Below are 17,061 nucleotides of genomic sequence, written 5' to 3'. Positions count from 1 at the left end.
GCGGCGCGACGGTTTGAAGTGAATCGAAGCGGCTAATTGGAAGCCGCCGTTCGACCCGGTTACCGTGGCAACACAAGTACTCACACGAGAGAGGAGGAAAAGGTTTATTGGGATGAGGCACATTCGCAGCTCTGGCAAACAATTCAAAGTAAATACAAACCAAATCGAGCTAATTAAAGGCCTCGAAGTCACGGAAGGTGACGGCTCGCCGATCACCTGATGGTTCGGTACATCATGAAGTCCACGGTGGTGCACGGTGGGAACTTCCCCACGGAGCTTTCCTGCACCGGCGTGTACACTTTGATCTGCCGCATGTGCGTGTCTCGGCCGTTCTGGTGGTTGGCCAGCACGGCGATCTGGATCATGAACGTCCGGACGGGCTCGTTGGTCCGCTGGTTCAGGAGCGACACGTGGATCCAGCCGCTGGGCTCCACCATCTCCAACTGCTGCGCGGACCGAGAAAAGGAGAACCGCGTCAGGTACGCGCCGAAAGTCCTTACCCGACATATCCCAGCAATGCACAAAAAGGGTTTTGCGTTTCCGATGCGACAACATCTTCAAAAGAATTCAACTCTTTTTGTCACACTGCAGCAATTCCATTACAATTGTGCCGCTCTTTTTGGTGTGTGCGCCTCGGCCACCTGGGGCAGACATACTTTTCATCGAGACGCGTAACTCCGGTCAGCTCGTCAGTACGGCACGAATCCTGACCGTTCTTCGCAGGGGATGACTGAGTCCTGTGATTTTGTCTGTTTGCGTTCAATCCATTGCTTAAAGGGTTGTAGCACCGCAACATAAGTGCTATTTCGCATTAGTGTTAAGCTAGCAGAGCGAACGGCTAAGTTATGGTTGTATTTTAAATAGACAAGCTGTGATTGTCTTTGTTTTCTGTTGAGTTTTTTTTGCAGAGAAATGGGCTGAACGACGGCTCGTATCTCCCAAAATTCATAAGTCGAGTCACACGTATTCCAAGATGAAAATCCCGATATGAGGATTTGGGAGTAGGGAATCATAAACGATTACGAATGCAGTCGCTACGTTCGCGATCATTCATCATCCGCTTCTCCCTCATCACTCCAAAGGGATTTCGGATATGGTGAACTTTGTAAAACGTCACGTCATGTCCTGAACGTCTCACCCTGACTTCATGCAAGTCATGAAAGTTGTTCCCCACTCTGACGGAGATCTTGCTCGGCGTGTAGCTCTCGTCCGACTTGTAGTCGGCGTAAATGCACAACATCTTCACCGTGGTCCTCCTCCTGGATGCAGCCGTGAGAAGAAAAAAAGCTGGTGCACAAAAGGGACACGGCGTCCCCGAGCGTACCTCGTACCTAAACTGGATGTTGACCAGATGCGGTTGGGATCCGTCCGATTGCCAGTATGTCTCCAGGTTGTCGTCCCTCAACTGGTCCACGCCAAAACCTAAGGAAGTCGGCCAGCGGGTCAGGTTGGGCAGTGCCCCTGAGAGACTGCTGACATTGGCGCATAAGAATGAGTAGGTATGTTTGATACCAGGACGAGGACTTTCTCGTCATTTTTTGTTTTGCACTACTTGCAATCACGTGTCGATCAGTGTCCCTGACTGACTGTTGCTTGCCAGTTTCCATTCTTTTTTTATTTTTTATCATTCTGCCAATTTGACACATTTCCGGTTGACTGGCTGTGTTAGTTATTTCTACATCGTGCTTTCAGTGTAGGTAGCTATATGGGGCCCGCCGGGGGGGGGGTCTAGAAACTTTGGCAGCTCGGAGCTGACCTGGTTTGCAGGAGGACAGCGACCACACCGCCTGTGAGCCGATCTCCCGAACGGTGCCGGTCCGTTCCAGCTGCTTCGGGTCTGCCCCGGGCGGCGTCTTGGTCGGCGTGGCCATCGTCTGAAGAAGGGAAATAAAGAGCAGCGGAACAACGTCGCGAATGGAGAGCCGGACGGCTGTGGAGCTGGCGAACCTTGACTCATACAGGAGTCCTACTATCCACGTTAACGACTTGGCCGCAGTTTACGACATGCCCCTGCTACGAATAAACAACATTTGGTGTGGAAACGTTCCGAAATTCCTGTACTGCGATCCAATTAAACACAAATGACGTGAGGCGGAGTTTCTTCTGCTGCTGCTGCTGCTGCTGCTGCTTCTTCCCTTGCGGTTGACGTTTCAAGCAGCCTCCAGACGCATTACCGCCACCCGCCGAACGAGTGGAGAACAGCTGAACGATAAGATAACCCCCCAAAATGAGCGCGACAGTGTGAATGCTTGTTGTCTCTTTGTGGCTACATAAATGGGGAGCCTTTTTAAAACGTATCATACATGAGCGTGATGATATTTTCCACGAAAAGCCAAATCCTTCAAACGTACACATTCAATATGGCGGCGACGTTGCCTTGTCCCGTGTTTGTGACGTCACCCAGTGGGTCGTCGCGAGCTAACTGCGCAAAGGCCGCCATCTTTCCGGCCGGCATCCAGGAACCGAACACGTTGCTCGGGAGAAGTTTCTACCGAAATTACACTTTCTATCTGCTCGGCCTTCTTTCCCTCGTCCTAATTCGGACACGTTAGACCCAAGTGGGGTGAGTTGTCTTCTTCCCTACCGCGCCGTGGGAACCTTTACCACAGAATTTGTCCTGGGAGCGACTTTGTGAGGTGGCGAGCGAGCGAGCGGCTGTCAAAAGTGAACGAGTGAAGGCCCCACACCGAAGCTAAATGCTAAATGCTAAGGCAACAACAACAACAACTACACGAAACTGCGCTGCGTGTACGTGAACACGAGCACGGTCTCTGCCTTGTCTCTGTAAAGCTCTCCATCGAGGGGCACACAAGCGTGGCGGCGGCGATGATGATGATGGCGAAGGCGAACATGTTGAAGTGGGGCGCAAAATGAGCCTTTTGGTCGACGTCTCGTTGGGACTTGACCCGTTCGAGCCTTTTCATGACGAACGTAGAAAGCAGGGCTTCTTCCCCGCTTTGAATCGGCCCCAAGCGACGGGGACGGTTGTTGAATTGTGCATTATAGGCTGGGCTGCACTTTTTTACGGTCCTTATTCAACATTCATTGCAAATTATTCAAGATCCAGCGACCCATATTTCAAGACACATTGGTGGAAACGACGTTTTGGCGATGCAGATGAGAGGAACAGCGAGGGACACCTAATAAGCACATCTTATGTAGAGGCTAATTGACAACTAATCGATTAACAAAGGAACTACTTTGGGAATTGATTAATCGTTGAGAGACCTCATTGCACTTGAAATTGTTCAAATCATCAGAATTTTAGTCTCTCAACAGTAAATGTGCTCCGATTTCTGTAGTCCTCAAAGAAAGCAGACTGCTTATCTTTCTGTTTTTTTTCCTTCAAAATCTGACATTTGCATACATCTGCTTTGACTTTGGAAAACAATGAGCAACATTTTTGCCGATTTTCTGACAGATCATCAGCAATTTGTTTGTCCATTTTCTGTTTGTTTTTGAAAAGCGGAACGGATGTGAGCAAAAGTTTAATTTGATCTGATTCCTTGACTAATCGAAAAAATAGTAGACAGACGACTGGCTTACTAAAGTCAGTGTTAGTTGCAGGCAGCCCAAATGCGATGTATGAGTAGTCGTCGGCAGCGCTGTTTGCTTCCACTCACTGACGCATTCAACACAAAAAAGTCCAAATCTCGTCTTCATTCCCTCATGTTGTGTTTTTATGGGCGCTTGTTTGCAATTGTGGCCGCGCTGCTCTGCTCGCTCCAACCTTTCAGTCAGCCCCCCCCCCCTCCCTTTTATTCTCGTGTCACCAATTTGTTGTCAGCTCGGCGTGTCCCGGCCTCCATTGTAGCAGCGGCCCGTCATGGCGGATAAAAACACCAGGATCGCCATCGTCAATCACGACAAGTGTAAACCCAAGAAATGTCGGCAAGAGTGCAAGAAGAGCTGCCCGGTGGTCCGCATGGGTGAGCGAGCGAGCGAGCGAGCGTATGTGAAGAGGACGGGGAAGCTAACGAGCGCTGATGTCCTCAGGGAAGCTGTGCATCGAGGTGACCCCGCAGAGTAAGATCGCGTGGATCTCTGAGTCGCTTTGCATCGGCTGCGGTATCTGCATCAAGGTACGAGCGCGCCCGCCGGCCCGGCCCCTCCCGGATCTCCCCGTGTGACGCCGCCGTCTCGTCGCAGAAATGTCCGTTCGGAGCGCTGTCCATCGTCAACCTGCCCAGCAACCTGGAGAAGGAGACCACGCACAGATACTGCGCCAATTCCTTCAAGCTGCATCGGTACGCCCAGACCTCGGCCTCGCTTTGACATACGTTGCTTCGGCCTCACCGTCGTCATCGTCGCATGCGCAGGCTACCCATTCCCAGACCGGGAGAGGTTCTGGGGCTGGTGGGGACCAATGGGATCGGCAAGTCCACGGCGCTCAAGATCCTGGCGGGGAAGCAGAAACCCAACCTGGGAAAGTTTGATGTGAGTTCTGTCAGTTTGTGAAAACGTTAAGTCTGCTTGGATCGTGCACTTCAACTTGAGAGTTCCCTAAAATGTCCACGAAAAATGTCTTTGTAGTGATTCGTAGGCTTTACACGATCAAGATTTTTGGGGCCGATCAGCGGGTTAAAAATAAATCAATCAATCAATAACCGATCACCGATCCGATCACAAGATGGAGCAATGTGTCTCTTTAAATGACTTGTTCATTTACTGTACACTGAGTGTCTTCAAAAATATTCTCTAGTCAGGTCATGTTTTCTAATCAGTCAGGTCAAACCAACATTACAACATGGCTAACTTACTGTAATTACTTTATTGTAATTAAATTACTTCAGACATACCGAAACTTGAGAGCATGATTTGACATAACGCCGGCATGTTTACGTACAACCGTTAGTGCTAGCACTAGCTTGCTCGGCTACATAAGGTTTTGTTGGCTGCTCGTGAGCCGTATCGTATTAAAAGTACGTGAACATACCTCGAGCAATCCTTGAACGAACGTCTTCACGTTTTTCCTCATTTTGTTCTTTTTTTTTTACCAACACAATACACGCGCGACCCATTGTTGTTGCCGTGGTAACGAGTGTATGCGGACGTGTTTCATTTGACAAAGCCCAGTGATCGTAAATGACGTCGAAAGACACGCGACAAGGCTAAAAATAAAATTGCTTTCGGATTCAAATATACTGTACACAATGGCAACGCGGAGTAAATGTCTTTTGCGGAGCCCATCAATTACGTCATTGATCGGATCGCCGAATTATGACATTAAAGCTGATCAGCACAAAATGCTAATAATCGGCCGATGCCGATCAAGCCGATCAGATCGGTGTAAAGTCTAGTGATTCGGAATGTGGGAATGATTGCAAACGCAGTAACCCCCCCAATCACTGGAACACGCACAAAAGGTTATAATAGTATTGGATTATTCGTAAATGTTAGTTTTTATTTGGTTTTGAGTTTTTGTTTTTCAAATTCAGTTTGCAGGTTCCTTAATTTTGGGGGGGGAAATGCGTAGCTTTAGTGCTAGTTGGAGTTTTTGTTTGTCAAAAGCAAAATTAAAAAGGTCAAAGTAATTATTGTGTCATAAAAACTCTCGAATTAACTGATTTTTTTTTTACTAGCCGTCCACATGTAGCAGCCCGCAATCGAGTCATCGAATCGTGAAGACGTAAAGCACACATTCCTGTAGCAGGCAATTTAAAAGCTGGCCCGATAAAGCGACAGAATCCCTACGCACGGCTGTAAATGGGAACTCGGAATTCTAACTTAGCACGAACACGAAAAGGAAGGGACTCGGCCGACTAAATAGCAATACGCGGTAAACTGACGTCTCCGGGGAGATGAACATATAGTTAGTATGATAAGCACTAGTAACTTGTGAATACGCTGCACGCTGGGTCGACCACTACATTGAAACAGGACAAATAATCACATCAAAATTTTGTACTTTTTTTTTTTTTAAATTAACTGACAAAGATGAAAAGCGAGGATATTTGCACCATAATTCTAGTTATTTTTGTAGGCAGGCGACCGTTTCGGTCTTGGATTGGTTTTGGTTATTTGGTTGGTTTGTGTTAACTCTTAACAACCTTGACGCACGCGCTCACACCGACGAGAATCGAAGCCGCTGTACCTTCATGTTCCAGAATCCTCCAGACTGGCAGGAGATCCTGACCTACTTTCGTGGCTCGGAGCTCCAGAACTACTTCACCAAAATCCTGGAGGATGACCTGCGAGCCATCGTCAAGCCGCAGTACGTGGACCAGATCCCCAAGACCGTCAAGGTAAAGGTCCGCCAGCCGGCGCCACGGCTCCGCTCGCCGTTGCAATCGTGACTTTGCGCCCGCAGGGATCGGTCGGCGCCATCCTGAGCAGAAAAGACGACATGGATACGCAGGACCTGGTTTGCCAACAGCTCGGTACGACCCCCGAACGCCCCGAGGTCCGGGGAAAGAAAGGAGCCGTCGTGATTGGTTGTCTTGTTGCCGGGCAGATCTGAGTCACCTACGCGAGAGGAATGTGGAGGACCTGTCAGGAGGAGAGCTGCAGAGGTTCGCCTGTGCCGTCGTCTGCATCCAGAGAGCCGACATGTAAGAAAGCGGACGCCGGCCGTGCCGCCCTCGCCGCGCTCAACTCACGCGCGCTTCCCGTCCCGCAGTTTCATGTTTGATGAGCCGTCCAGCTACCTGGATGTCAAACAGCGACTGAAGGCCGCCATCACCATCCGCTCGCTCATCACACCGGACAGGTGCGTACGCCTCACACGCGTTGCTTGCGTGTCGAAACAAAAGAACTGAGGGCGACATTGAGGGGTCAAAGCAAACGACAAGATTTCCACGTGGACTAAATATAGTCTAATGATGCAACAGTAATATTTGCACGTGAGCTGTGTCATATTATTGGCAGTGATATCTGATAATGTATTGATGAATTACAATACACCCAATAAGGCGAGTGAATGAAACTGATCTGCATAGTAGTTTGATTGGACATTGAAAGACTTTCAAATAATGGAAATGTCATGTATTTGACATTTGAAGGATGACGTTAGTTAATATGCATCATATTTACTCCATAAAATGATGTTTAAAAGGTACAGTGGCACCTTGAGTTAAGATTTTCCGGGTACGACATCAAACCTGGTCTTTTTGGTTTTTTTGGGGAATGTTTTATTCATTTCAATTTTTTATTTCATTTTAGGTACATCATCGTGGTGGAACACGACTTGAGCGTGTTGGATTACTTGTCCGATTTCATCTGCTGCCTGTACGGCGTCCCGAGCGCCTACGGCGTGGTCACCATGCCCTTCAGCGTGCGAGAGGGTAAGCGTCCGGCCGTCTTTGCGCCTCCAAAGCCGCGTCGTGCTAACGCGCCGCTGTCGTGGCCCTCAGGCATCAACATCTTCCTGGACGGTTACGTTCCCACGGAGAACCTGCGCTTCCGTGAGACCTCGCTGGTGTTCAAGGTGGCCGAGACGGCCAACGAGGAGGAGGTCAAGCGGCTTCGCCACTACCAGGTCAATGCCGACTTTGCGCTTCTGTTGCCGCATTGAGGAACTTTTCACCCGGCCCCCCAAAAAACACCTCGTGACTCATTTGGCTACTTTTGAAAAGCCGCTCAGACACTAAAACACACGCACATTTTCCCCTTTTATCGTTTTCAAGCTCATCCGCTCACTCGCGACAGTACCAATCAAAAGCTACTCGTTTATTTTCAAGACACATTCCGACAATGTTCTATATTTCCTTGGTTTCTTGTTTGCTAAATGCACTTGATGCTTTGAAATAGTGGTTAGATGGCAGCTGTTTGATTTAGTTTTTTCATTTAATTTGATTCGATTTTTTTTATATATGGGCTTTCACAGCATACAGCCAAGCCATCAGTGTAGTACCGCAACTTGCCGCCTGCACTGAGCTCTGCTGGATGTACATGCTGTGGAATTGGGAGCAAGGAAAGGCAGAGAAGGTCCCTTATTAAACTCCGGTCATAGAGCAGAGAGAATATAAGGCCCGCGAGCATTGTTGTCTGTGTTGCTGCTCTGTCTGAGCAGTTGTTTGAAGGGTTAGAATCACTGCAACGTCAATGCTAATTTCCAGTAGCACTTTTGTGGCCTTTCCAATTATATGTTAGCATTAAGCTAGCAGACCTTCAGAAGACAGAATGAAGTCGATTGAACGTTTTGATGTTGAGACATACAAGAATAATAATAATGGCAATGGATGTGACTTATGGTGCATTTGACAAGAAACAAGTTGACAGTGTTTGTCTTTTGTTGTATGTGCCAGTTTTCTATTGAACGTCAGCGAACTGCGAGCAGGTGCTGAGATACTTTAGAAAGCATCTTAATAGGTTTTGAATTGCTTTTAATGTGGGATAAAGATTGTTTGTGTGCGAGTGTTCTGGAATGTGTCCGCCACCATTCGCGGCGGTTCACTGTCCATACAAATATATCAATAAGTCCATTTTTCCTCAATTTTTAACCTTTTCAAGAACACCAGCATTGCTCGAGCTCCTTTGTGCGGTTCATATGACTTTTATAGATACAAAAGTCTAACTTTCAACTTGGTTCTCGCAGCGACGGTCGCTCAGTTTGAGTAACGGCGGCGTGTAATCGACCTCGTGTTCTCCTCCGTCAGGACGCGTTGCCGTCGAGCAACATTTAGCAACAAAATACAACAGCGTTTGGCAACATTTGCCGGCGGCTCCTGGCCCTGGCCATCCGTCACCAGGCTCTCACGCGCGCCTCTGTCTGTCTGTCCGTCCGTCCGTCTGTCTGGACAGTACCCCAACATGGCCAAGACCATGGGCGAGTTCACCCTGGAGATCAAGGGAGGAGAGTTCACCGACTCGGAGATCATGGTCATGCTGGGGGAGAACGGTAAACCGCGACCACACGACAAGTTGACGACGATGCACTTGTGAGCGTAACTCGTGTTTGTGTTCGCGCGCAGGCACGGGAAAGACCACCTTCATCAGGATGTTGGCAGGAGGACTCAAACCAGACGGCGGAGGTGACAAACGTGTGTGAGTGTGAGACACCGTGCCCGCCTGGCTTTTAACTCGGGTGTTTGTGTTGGCAAGGTGACGTGCCCATCCTCAACGTGAGCTACAAGCCTCAGACCATCAGTCCCAAGTTCAAGGTGGGTGCACTGACTTCCCGTTTGACCGCACAGACTGGTGATACAAGCTAAAAAGACTTGACGCTGGACTTGGGAGCTCCAAACTTGAGACGGGTGTCATACTTGCAAGGTGACGAGATTTGCCAAAATGCCGAGTGGGGTTGGATTGACCGCTTCAACTTGTGGACCTAGATAGCGCCTAAAATGTCCACCAAAATACTTCCGTAGTGATTCGTGTGGGGAACGAGCGAATGATTGCGATCCCGAATCACTAGAACACATACATCCATAAATCCGGGCGTACTGCCGCGCTCGGCGCCACACAGCCGAACAGCTACATATAACTTCATACATATGTATAGTGAAATATCAGACTTTACACCGATTTTATCGGGCTGATCGGTATCTGCCGATAATTAGCATTTTATGATGATGGGCTGATCGGCTTTAATGTCATAATTCACCGATCCGATTAAGCTCCGCAAAAGACATTTACTCCGCGTCGCCATCGTGCACAGTATAATTGACGCCAAAAGCTAGTTTATTTTTAGCCTTGTCGCATGTCTTTTGACGTAGGACTATAAATATCTGACGGCCAATATCGTTATTAAAAAAATATATATATATATATATATGTCGGCGGTGTGGGACGGACAACACGTAATGCCCGTCAGACAAATTTGGTCTTTCAAGATTGCACTATGTCAGACTCTTGCAATCAAATCTTGTATTCCGATACCACCGCATCCTGTTTTTACGATCATTGGGCTTTATCTTGTCAACTCAACCGGATGCGACCGGATACACTCGTTACCGTGGCAACCACCACAAGAGTGGATCGCGCCGACTGTATTATAAGGCCAAAATGGGGAAAAACGTGCGTCGGTGGAGGACGTTCGTTTAAGGCTTGCTTGACGCAAAACGTCCCCCACTGGCCAGGTGCTGAATCGCTCGACCGATATGGAATTATTGGCTCGCGTGGATTAATTGCGGCGGTACACGTGCCTCGACTCGGGCCCGGCACGCGTGCGACTCGAAGGTTAACGCTCGATCCTGTCTGTGTGCGACCCTCAGGGCAGCGTCCGCGCCCTTCTGCACGATAAGATCCGAGACGCCTACACGCACCCTCAGTTCATCACGGACGTCATGAAGCCCATGCAGATCGAGAGCATCATCGACCAGGATGTAAGAACGCGCACGCGACACGCGAGCGTGGCTTCGGGGTTGCGCGTGACGCGTGCGTGCGTGGTTCGTCTCTCTCAGGTCCAGAACCTTTCGGGCGGCGAGTTGCAGAGAGTCGCGCTCACTTTGTGTTTGGGCAAACCGGCTGACGTCTACCTCATTGACGAACCCTCTGCGTACCTCGACTCCGAGCAGAGGTTGATGGCGGCCAGGGTCATCAAGAGGTGCGTGTGCGCGCGCGTGTGTGTGTGTGTGTGCGTGCGCGCGGCTCTCACATGCACGTGCCACATGCGCGTTCCAGGTACATCCTGCACGCCAAGAAGACGGCCTTTGTGGTGGAGCACGACTTCATCATGGCCACGTACTTGGCGGACCGCGTGATCGTCTTCGACGGGATTCCGTCCAAACACACGGCCGCCAACACGTAAGAGCGGTTTTTAGCATAAGAACAAGCGCCCCCTGTATTTGTGGCCGCAGCGGACACGACGTGGCCCCCCTCCGTGCTTTCGAGAGGATTTCCAAGCGTGTGTGTGTGTGCGCGCGCGCGCGTGTCAGTCCGCAGGGTCTTCTGGCCGGCATGAACCGCTTCCTGTCTCTGCTGGAGATCACGTTCCGCAGAGATCCCAACAACTTCCGGCCGCGCATCAACAAGCTCAACTCCATCAAGGTGGCCTGCGCTTCAATGCATTGGCTCAAGTGGTCTCTTTTTCATTTTGTCGCCTTTGACCTTCTCTTCTTGAACTTCCAGGACACGGAACAGAAGAAGAGCGGGAACTACTTCTTTCTGGACGACTAGGACAACTGGAGTGTGACTTCCCGTAAACACGACGACGACGACAACAGCGGCAGCAAGTGAGCTGGAAAAAAATGCAAATAAAAAGCATAAGCATCTCCTCATGTGTGAGCTTTCGGGTTTGCGTTCAACAACCACAACTTGTCAAATGTTCATCATGACAACCTGCGTATGCCAGTCATAACAACAACATCATCAAGAAATCTATCAATAAAATACTATGTCGACAACCACAAAATGTGCCTGGGCACTTTGTTCAGCGCCTGGATGGATGGATACATGGATTGAGTTGTGAGCGTCTAACCTTAACCGAATGGCGCCATCTAGTGGTTGGGTGTACGAACACGGGAGGCGACTCAATGGCGTATGTTGCAGTTCAAATTCAATATATAGCCTAATATATGTATCCAAATTCGATATATAGTACAACATACTCGCAATCAATGTATCCAATGTCCCTGAATATCAGTGGCGTCGTTAGGCCTATTCTGGGGAGGGGGCTTCAATTTTGTCCCGTAATGTATGCAATTATTTTCCACCATCGTGGACACGAGGATTAAGTCTTCCATATCCTTTTGGGATTATCGCTCTTCAGGCGATTCATATTGTTTGACGAAGATCGAAATGCGTAAAATATGTACAGTTGTCTTAAATAAAGCAATCATTGTCATTCATCGTCCGAGTGTTGCGCAATTGTCAAGCCATAGACTTTTACGGCGATCGAGACAGCGGAAATGGCAAAAGGCTTGAGGTGAGCTTTTGTTTTGAAGGGGTGCCGGAAGTGACGCGTTTGTTTCTTGGCGTGAAATTCCTTAAGATGGGAGTTGTGCGTCTTTCGTTTGACGACGCAAAAGCCGTCGAAAGCTCGTCGCAAGGCCGCCAAAAGAAGCCAACAAGAGTCGTCATCGCTTGAAGCCCGAGCGAAGTGTGGTGTTTGTTTGTTTGTTTGAATTAATACAGTTGTTTTGCGTGGGAAAGTTGCAGACGTTAAGTATGTGGCAAACCAAAGCACGACGGCGGGGGAGCGAGTGGTAAGTAAGTCGGTCAACCAGTTGCTCCTCAACTGGACGACGCCAGCTCACTTTTGGGAGGCGCGAATGTCAAAAGACGACTGAAAACCATTTGGAGCTCACAACTCGAAACATTTCGGCCCCTCAACTAAAAACTTTCCAAAACACAAAGGAACTTTCTCCTGTTGGCTTTGAGCTGGCAGCATGGCGACCAAGTGACTTTGTGGTGTGCCTCACAACTCGCAGGTTCAGCATGTTGGCATGTTGGCATGTTGGCCTGCGCCTTGCACGTGCCCAAAACACGCTAGTTAGCATGTTAGCTTTACTCCAGATTTCAAATTGTCCAAAGGGGAAATTTGGGAACGCTTGTTTGCGTTGTTTGTCAGCTGAGCCTCATGAGGATAAGCGCCAACGATTCTCGAACTGGGGGGTCCTGGGGGCCCCCTGGGCGTCGCGTGGGGGTCTTACATTTGATGTTGTTCTTTTGAAGCGCAAACTTCCAAACGGGGACAAACATAGCAAACCAATGACAATGATGATTTTTTTTTTGCTTGTTTTTTTTTTATGTATTTATTTTTCCTCCCCATAACGAAAGCCACATTACAGTAACAGAAGCCCTTTTTCCCTGATAATTAAAAAAAACAATACTGTATCCCTATTTTGTGGGAGAACTAAATGGTTTTTTTTCCCTCCAGAGTAGTCTTATTATTTTAGAGCAGGAAAGATGTGGTTTTCAAGAATACAATTCTATTTTTAGAGTCCCCCTAAGTTTGAGAATCCTTGCTTTAGAAAAGCAATCTGTTGTTGGCGAGACATGCGGGTGCCCTTGAGCAAGGCTCAAAATGCATGCGGCGCTTTGTGTGTCGTGTTTTGCGGTGAAGAAAAGATGCGGCGGCGCTGACGAGATGGAGGGCGGCGACAAGGAGCGGCGCGGGCAACGGGGACGTGACGAGGACAGGGACCGGGAGGACCCGGCGCCGTCCCGGCCGGAGGGCTGCGATCGCTACGAGCCGGGCCTTCCCATCATGCACTGGGAGGCGCTGAGCCTTCGCATCGCCGAGCTGGAGAAGCAAGAGGAGGAGAAGAAGGATAAACTGGCGAAGGTTGGACGGCCCCCGAATTGGCCAAATTCCACCGCCGTGTATTTCGCACTTGACTTGACGATCAAATAAAAAACACTCCGAGGCATGTATTCTTTTTCCTCTCCAAAAGAAGTGGCTAACTTACTGGGTAGTAGTAGTAGTAGTAGTAGTAGTAGAAGAAGAAGTTGATTCTTCTTTGTTTGCGTCCGCGTGACTATTACGTTGTACTGCCAAGGCGGGCGCACCAGAAGGAGCAGCGCACTGAATTGGATTGCAGCAATAAATCACAACTCACACGTTGAATGCTTTCCATTCTGTCTAATGATGTCGTTACTCTGTTTTTATCAAGTTCGGTGTGCCGCTTTGTGATTTTGCCGTTTTTGGCGGTCAGAGTGCGTCGGCGTCTCTGGAGCGCGGGCGAGCGCCCGTCGGCTGCGCGGGCGAGCGAGCGGGCGGGAGGCACGAGAGTCGGGAGGACGGACGCCGACGCCATCGCTACCAGCGGGACCGCGATGACGACGAACACGAACACGAGCACGTGACGGCCCTCGGCTCACGGTAGGCGAACGTAACCTTGGCCAAGTCGTTGGGGTGGCGCGTCTCCACCTGCTCTCTTTTTGTTGTTGTTGTTGTTGTCGTCGTCGTCATTCGCGTGGTCCAGGATGCAGACACAGATGAACCTTCAGCTCTGCTTCATCAACAACAGCGAGAGTGACGACGAAGAGCAAGAAGATGACGAAGAGGAGGAAGAGCGAGACGCCGGCGCCGCCGCCCGGGTACGCGCCGCCTGTGCTCCATATTCGTGTATGACATGCAGTATAACGCATACCTTTCATACCATTTGATCAATAACGGTGAATCAAAATAATAATTCGAATTGAATCAATCTTTGTTGACAGAGCAAATGGCGGCGAGTCATTGAAACACACGTCTTGAATAACACTAAAGCCAAAACGGCTTCATGCAAATGGCACAATTGACGTACGTTGCCCTTCAAACTCTCCAGATAAACATGCGCAAATGATCCCAACTACTCAATTAAGCCATGACACGCCTGTCTTGATGCCATCGGAAGAATGCTAAGGATGTTCAATAGTTCCCATCCATCCCAGGTCGGGTCGCGGAGGCAGTAGCTTTAGCGGGGGCCACGCCCAGACTTCCCTCTCCCCGGCCACTTCATCCAGCTCTCCCGGGGGGATCCCGAGCCGTTCCCGGGCGTGTCCCGGGGTCTCCTCCCGGCGGGACGTGCCCGAAACACCTCGCCGGGGAGGCGTCCGAATCGGATGGCCCGGCCGCCTCATCTGGCTCCTCTCGATGCGGAGGAGCAGCGGCTCTACTCTGAGCTCCTCGCCCTCAATAGTTCCCACACTTCTATCTATGTCTGAAATAAGAGCATTTCTTTTGCTGTCCGCTATTGTGAGAATGCAAAATGGCTGCCTCCACCTGGCGCTTCAGCTTTCGCCGGTGGTATTAACGCTAAAGACCGCTCGGGTGACATTTGTAACAGAAGGAAGAAAAAATGCGTTGGTGTTAGTTTTCATGGAAAAGGCAAATTAAGCCATGTGTCCAAAAAACGTCAGTAGCGTCTTGACAAAGTATGTTGTCAATCAGGAAACCTCATTTGGGACACTTAACGGCATTAAAACTTTGAAAAAGATGACTTTCTCATATTTTTTTCTTGGAACAATTTGGACCTTTTGATTTTCAAGTATTAAAATGAATAAAGTTTCAAAAGGAAATTCAGTGGGCCAAGTCTTTACCGTTTTGATCAAAGGATATGAAAATGAGCCATATATATATATATATATATATATAAATATGATTTTTGCATACCGGCAAAGAGGGTAGGCGTGGTCACGGGTCACGAGACGACCGCGCCGGCGGACAAGTCTGAGAAAAACAAGTCGAGAGGCTTCCGGAACACTTGGAGGAAACTACGTGAGCGCCTGCGGGCAGACCACAAGGCGGCGGTGAGTCACCACAACGCTCGCTCGCTCTCCCTCCCGCGTTTTTTTTACGGGCGGCTCTTCCCCCTCAGAGTCCCACCGGGTCGCGCCCGCCGGTCCACGCCGGACGATTGGAGCGCAGCGACGTGCGCAAGTTGAGCCCGGGCGAGCTCCGAGCTCGACGTTCCTTCCTCACGCAGACCGTGCAAGGTATGCGGGAAAAAGAATCTCCAAGAAATACGATGATGACATTTTAAAACATTCAACACAAAACAACAAAGCTTTCCCATTTGTATGAACATTTGGTTATTATTCGTTAGTATTTGTTATTGCAAATGATCAAATATGAAAGGATTTGAACTATTAACATTTTCAGTACATTTTTATTGACGAATTGGTTGAATAAACCATTTCAAATACACATTTGAATTTGTTGATTTATTCTAAATGAATGGTGGTCAATGAGGCCGATTTGCATCCAAATAATAGACTTGGCTCCATGGATGTTTTATGAAGGCGCTTTTGTTTGTTTGTTTTGTAATCTTCGGCAACAGACATCTTTGTTTTAAATGTTTAAAAAAAGCTCTCAGGCTCGGCACTTTCTTCTGGGGTTCAATGGAAACGAACCCAAAGAGCTCCCTCAGCGAGGGAACTGAAATGTTAAACTTTCATTTGGAAAAAGTCAATTGAAATCAATCAATGAATAGTTCCCCGAAGGTTTAAATCTCAAATCGGTCGCGGGATTTATAAAAAAAAAAAAAGGCTGTTCCCGATTTGCGTCGAAATGCCGAATATCGGCACAGCTAATTAAGAATCGCATGAATTGCGAAGAATAATATTGAAGCGTGGTACCAAATAGTCTTTGATTTGAAAGCCTGAGCAGAGCGCGCGTCTGTCGGGACAACACGGGCTGACCGCCGCTTTTGTGTCCCCGCCTCAGAGCTCAGCTCGGATCTGGTGGCCGGGCTGCAGGTCCGAGACCGGCTGAGGACGGAGCAGGACGCCATGTTGCTGGAGCTTCAGGACCTCACCTCGCCGGGGAGCCCGCTCGGCATCGCGATCGGGACGACCCGACGAGTCCGACCGTCCTCGGACGGGAACGACGGACGGGACTGACTTTTGCAATTTCAACACGTTTGTGTCTTTCGCACCTGAAGAGGGAATTTTCAACAAGCTTTTTATACTCACAAGTACGATCGCGTTTGTCTTAATAATGCGGTGGATGTTTGCCATCCAGAGACGTTAGCGTAGCGTAGCGCGAGCGCTAAGGCTCGGAGGCAACGATGAAAAATGTGAGCGAGCGTCAACGTGGTCCGCTCGTTCAAATCCGTTTACGTGTACTCGACTCTTTTGTCGTCTTCTCCCAACAAAACATTTGCACCTTTCGAATCCAGTTGGAATTTGTTTGGCTGAACGCAAAGGTCAACGTCAAGGCACTGACCGGCGACCCGTCCGCCTCGGATGGAGTCCCGCTCTGAAAACGGGTTAGTTAGTTGCTTTGCTCTGACTTTCGGTGAGATGGAAACGTTCTGATTCGTGAGGGGCTCGGGCGCTGTCGAAGTCATTTGAGTTCAAGGGTCACATTTGCCCCGATACGAGCTTCACATTCGGGCCTTAAGAAGCTATGAATAACAACAATTACAAATTGTGTCCATTGTTTCGCTGCGAGTAATTACAAGTACATTTATCGACGATTATCTTGTTGCAAATCATTCCAACGATATTATGGAGCGAGTTTTCAGTTTGTAGATGTGCAACTTACGGATCAAAGCGCATCTGTATCGTGTATGTACTTTTTGTAAAACGGAAGACGAAGAAATGGTTTGAAATTGAAATAAATTTCCGCCTCCAGCTGCGAGTCTTGACAAGCTCGACTGACTCATCGCAGCGCACAAACGCAAGTGGGAACGATTCAGAAAAGAACGAGGGTCCCGTTGTCTTGTTGTCAAAACACACCGAAGTCCATGA

The 17,061-nt window shown here is 49.1% G+C and overlaps 3 protein-coding genes across 6 annotated transcripts; 2 read left to right on the top strand and 1 right to left on the bottom strand.

The window, feature by feature from the left end:
- Window positions 1-90: 90 nt before the first annotated feature.
- Window positions 91-2,390, bottom strand: anapc10 (anaphase promoting complex subunit 10). 2 transcript variants are annotated; one of them, XM_061763841.1, is made up of 4 exons: window positions 1,948-2,390; window positions 1,757-1,874; window positions 1,139-1,422; window positions 91-446 (listed from the first exon to the last, which is right to left on the bottom strand). In XM_061763841.1, exons 2-4 carry the CDS (start codon window positions 1,869-1,871, stop codon window positions 213-215), a joined length of 633 nt encoding a protein of 210 aa, XP_061619825.1. In that variant the 5' UTR covers window positions 1,872-1,874; window positions 1,948-2,390; the 3' UTR covers window positions 91-212. The 2 variants fall into 2 exon arrangements, with proteins under 2 accessions (XP_061619825.1, XP_061619826.1); XM_061763842.1 differs by having other exon boundaries at window positions 1,139-1,259; window positions 1,332-1,422; window positions 1,757-2,380.
- Window positions 2,391-2,403: 13 nt separating this feature from the next.
- Window positions 2,404-11,153, top strand: abce1 (ATP-binding cassette, sub-family E (OABP), member 1). The gene is made up of 19 exons (XM_061763802.1): window positions 2,404-2,563; window positions 3,788-3,929; window positions 3,997-4,082; window positions 4,150-4,247; window positions 4,320-4,437; window positions 6,108-6,245; window positions 6,311-6,380; window positions 6,455-6,551; window positions 6,620-6,709; window positions 7,162-7,283; window positions 7,353-7,477; window positions 8,743-8,839; window positions 8,913-8,972; window positions 9,043-9,101; window positions 10,155-10,265; window positions 10,344-10,486; window positions 10,564-10,686; window positions 10,818-10,929; window positions 11,011-11,153. Exons 2-19 carry the CDS (start codon window positions 3,827-3,829, stop codon window positions 11,056-11,058), a joined length of 1,800 nt encoding a protein of 599 aa, XP_061619786.1. The 5' UTR covers window positions 2,404-2,563; window positions 3,788-3,826; the 3' UTR covers window positions 11,059-11,153.
- A 683-nt stretch (window positions 11,154-11,836) lies between these two features.
- On the top strand, window positions 11,837-16,944 carry si:dkey-6n21.12 (pre-mRNA-splicing factor 38B). Of its 3 annotated transcripts, XM_061763838.1 has the most exons (7): window positions 11,837-12,086; window positions 12,947-13,168; window positions 13,539-13,705; window positions 13,809-13,923; window positions 14,989-15,117; window positions 15,186-15,303; window positions 16,034-16,944. In XM_061763838.1, exons 2-7 carry the CDS (start codon window positions 12,971-12,973, stop codon window positions 16,207-16,209), a joined length of 903 nt encoding a protein of 300 aa, XP_061619822.1. In that variant the 5' UTR covers window positions 11,837-12,086; window positions 12,947-12,970; the 3' UTR covers window positions 16,210-16,944. The 3 variants fall into 3 exon arrangements, with proteins under 3 accessions (XP_061619822.1, XP_061619821.1, XP_061619820.1); XM_061763837.1 differs by lacking the exon at window positions 11,837-12,086 and having other exon boundaries at window positions 12,093-13,168; window positions 13,854-13,923; XM_061763836.1 differs by lacking the exon at window positions 11,837-12,086 and having other exon boundaries at window positions 12,095-13,168.
- The last annotated feature ends 117 nt before the right edge of the window (window positions 16,945-17,061 follow it).

The sequence above is a fragment of the Phyllopteryx taeniolatus genome, chromosome 23 (genome assembly GCF_024500385.1).
Source record: "Phyllopteryx taeniolatus isolate TA_2022b chromosome 23, UOR_Ptae_1.2, whole genome shotgun sequence".
In the NCBI taxonomy this organism is placed as follows: domain Eukaryota; kingdom Metazoa; phylum Chordata; class Actinopteri; order Syngnathiformes; family Syngnathidae; genus Phyllopteryx; species Phyllopteryx taeniolatus.
Note: the sequence above shows the minus strand (reverse complement) of the source record. Positions and strands in the feature narration are given on the sequence as shown.

Bases quoted from the DNA above. Each gene is read 5' to 3' on its own strand.
- anapc10 (XM_061763841.1), bottom strand. From the start codon at position 1,871: ATGGCCACGCCGACCAAGACGCCGCCCGGGGCAGACCCGAAGCAGCTG. The intron at 1,423-1,756 runs GTCAGCTCCGAG...CGACTTCCTTAG, and splicing joins GCTGTCCTCCTGCAAACCAG to GTTTTGGCGTGGACCAGTTG. The intron at 447-1,138 runs GTGAGACGTTCA...CGGTCCGCGCAG, and splicing joins ATGACTTGCATGAAGTCAGG to CAGTTGGAGATGGTGGAGCC.
- abce1 (XM_061763802.1), top strand. From the start codon at position 3,827: ATGGCGGATAAAAACACCAGGATCGCCATCGTCAATCACGACAAGTGT. The intron at 6,246-6,310 runs GTAAAGGTCCGC...TTGCGCCCGCAG, and splicing joins AGATCCCCAAGACCGTCAAG to GGATCGGTCGGCGCCATCCT. The intron at 8,973-9,042 runs GTGACAAACGTG...TGTGTTGGCAAG, and splicing joins ACTCAAACCAGACGGCGGAG to GTGACGTGCCCATCCTCAAC.
- si:dkey-6n21.12 (XM_061763836.1), top strand. From the start codon at position 12,908: ATGCATGCGGCGCTTTGTGTGTCGTGTTTTGCGGTGAAGAAAAGATGC. The intron at 13,169-13,538 runs GTTGGACGGCCC...TTTGGCGGTCAG, and splicing joins AGAAGGATAAACTGGCGAAG to AGTGCGTCGGCGTCTCTGGA. The intron at 15,118-15,185 runs GTGAGTCACCAC...CTTCCCCCTCAG, and splicing joins GGGCAGACCACAAGGCGGCG to AGTCCCACCGGGTCGCGCCC.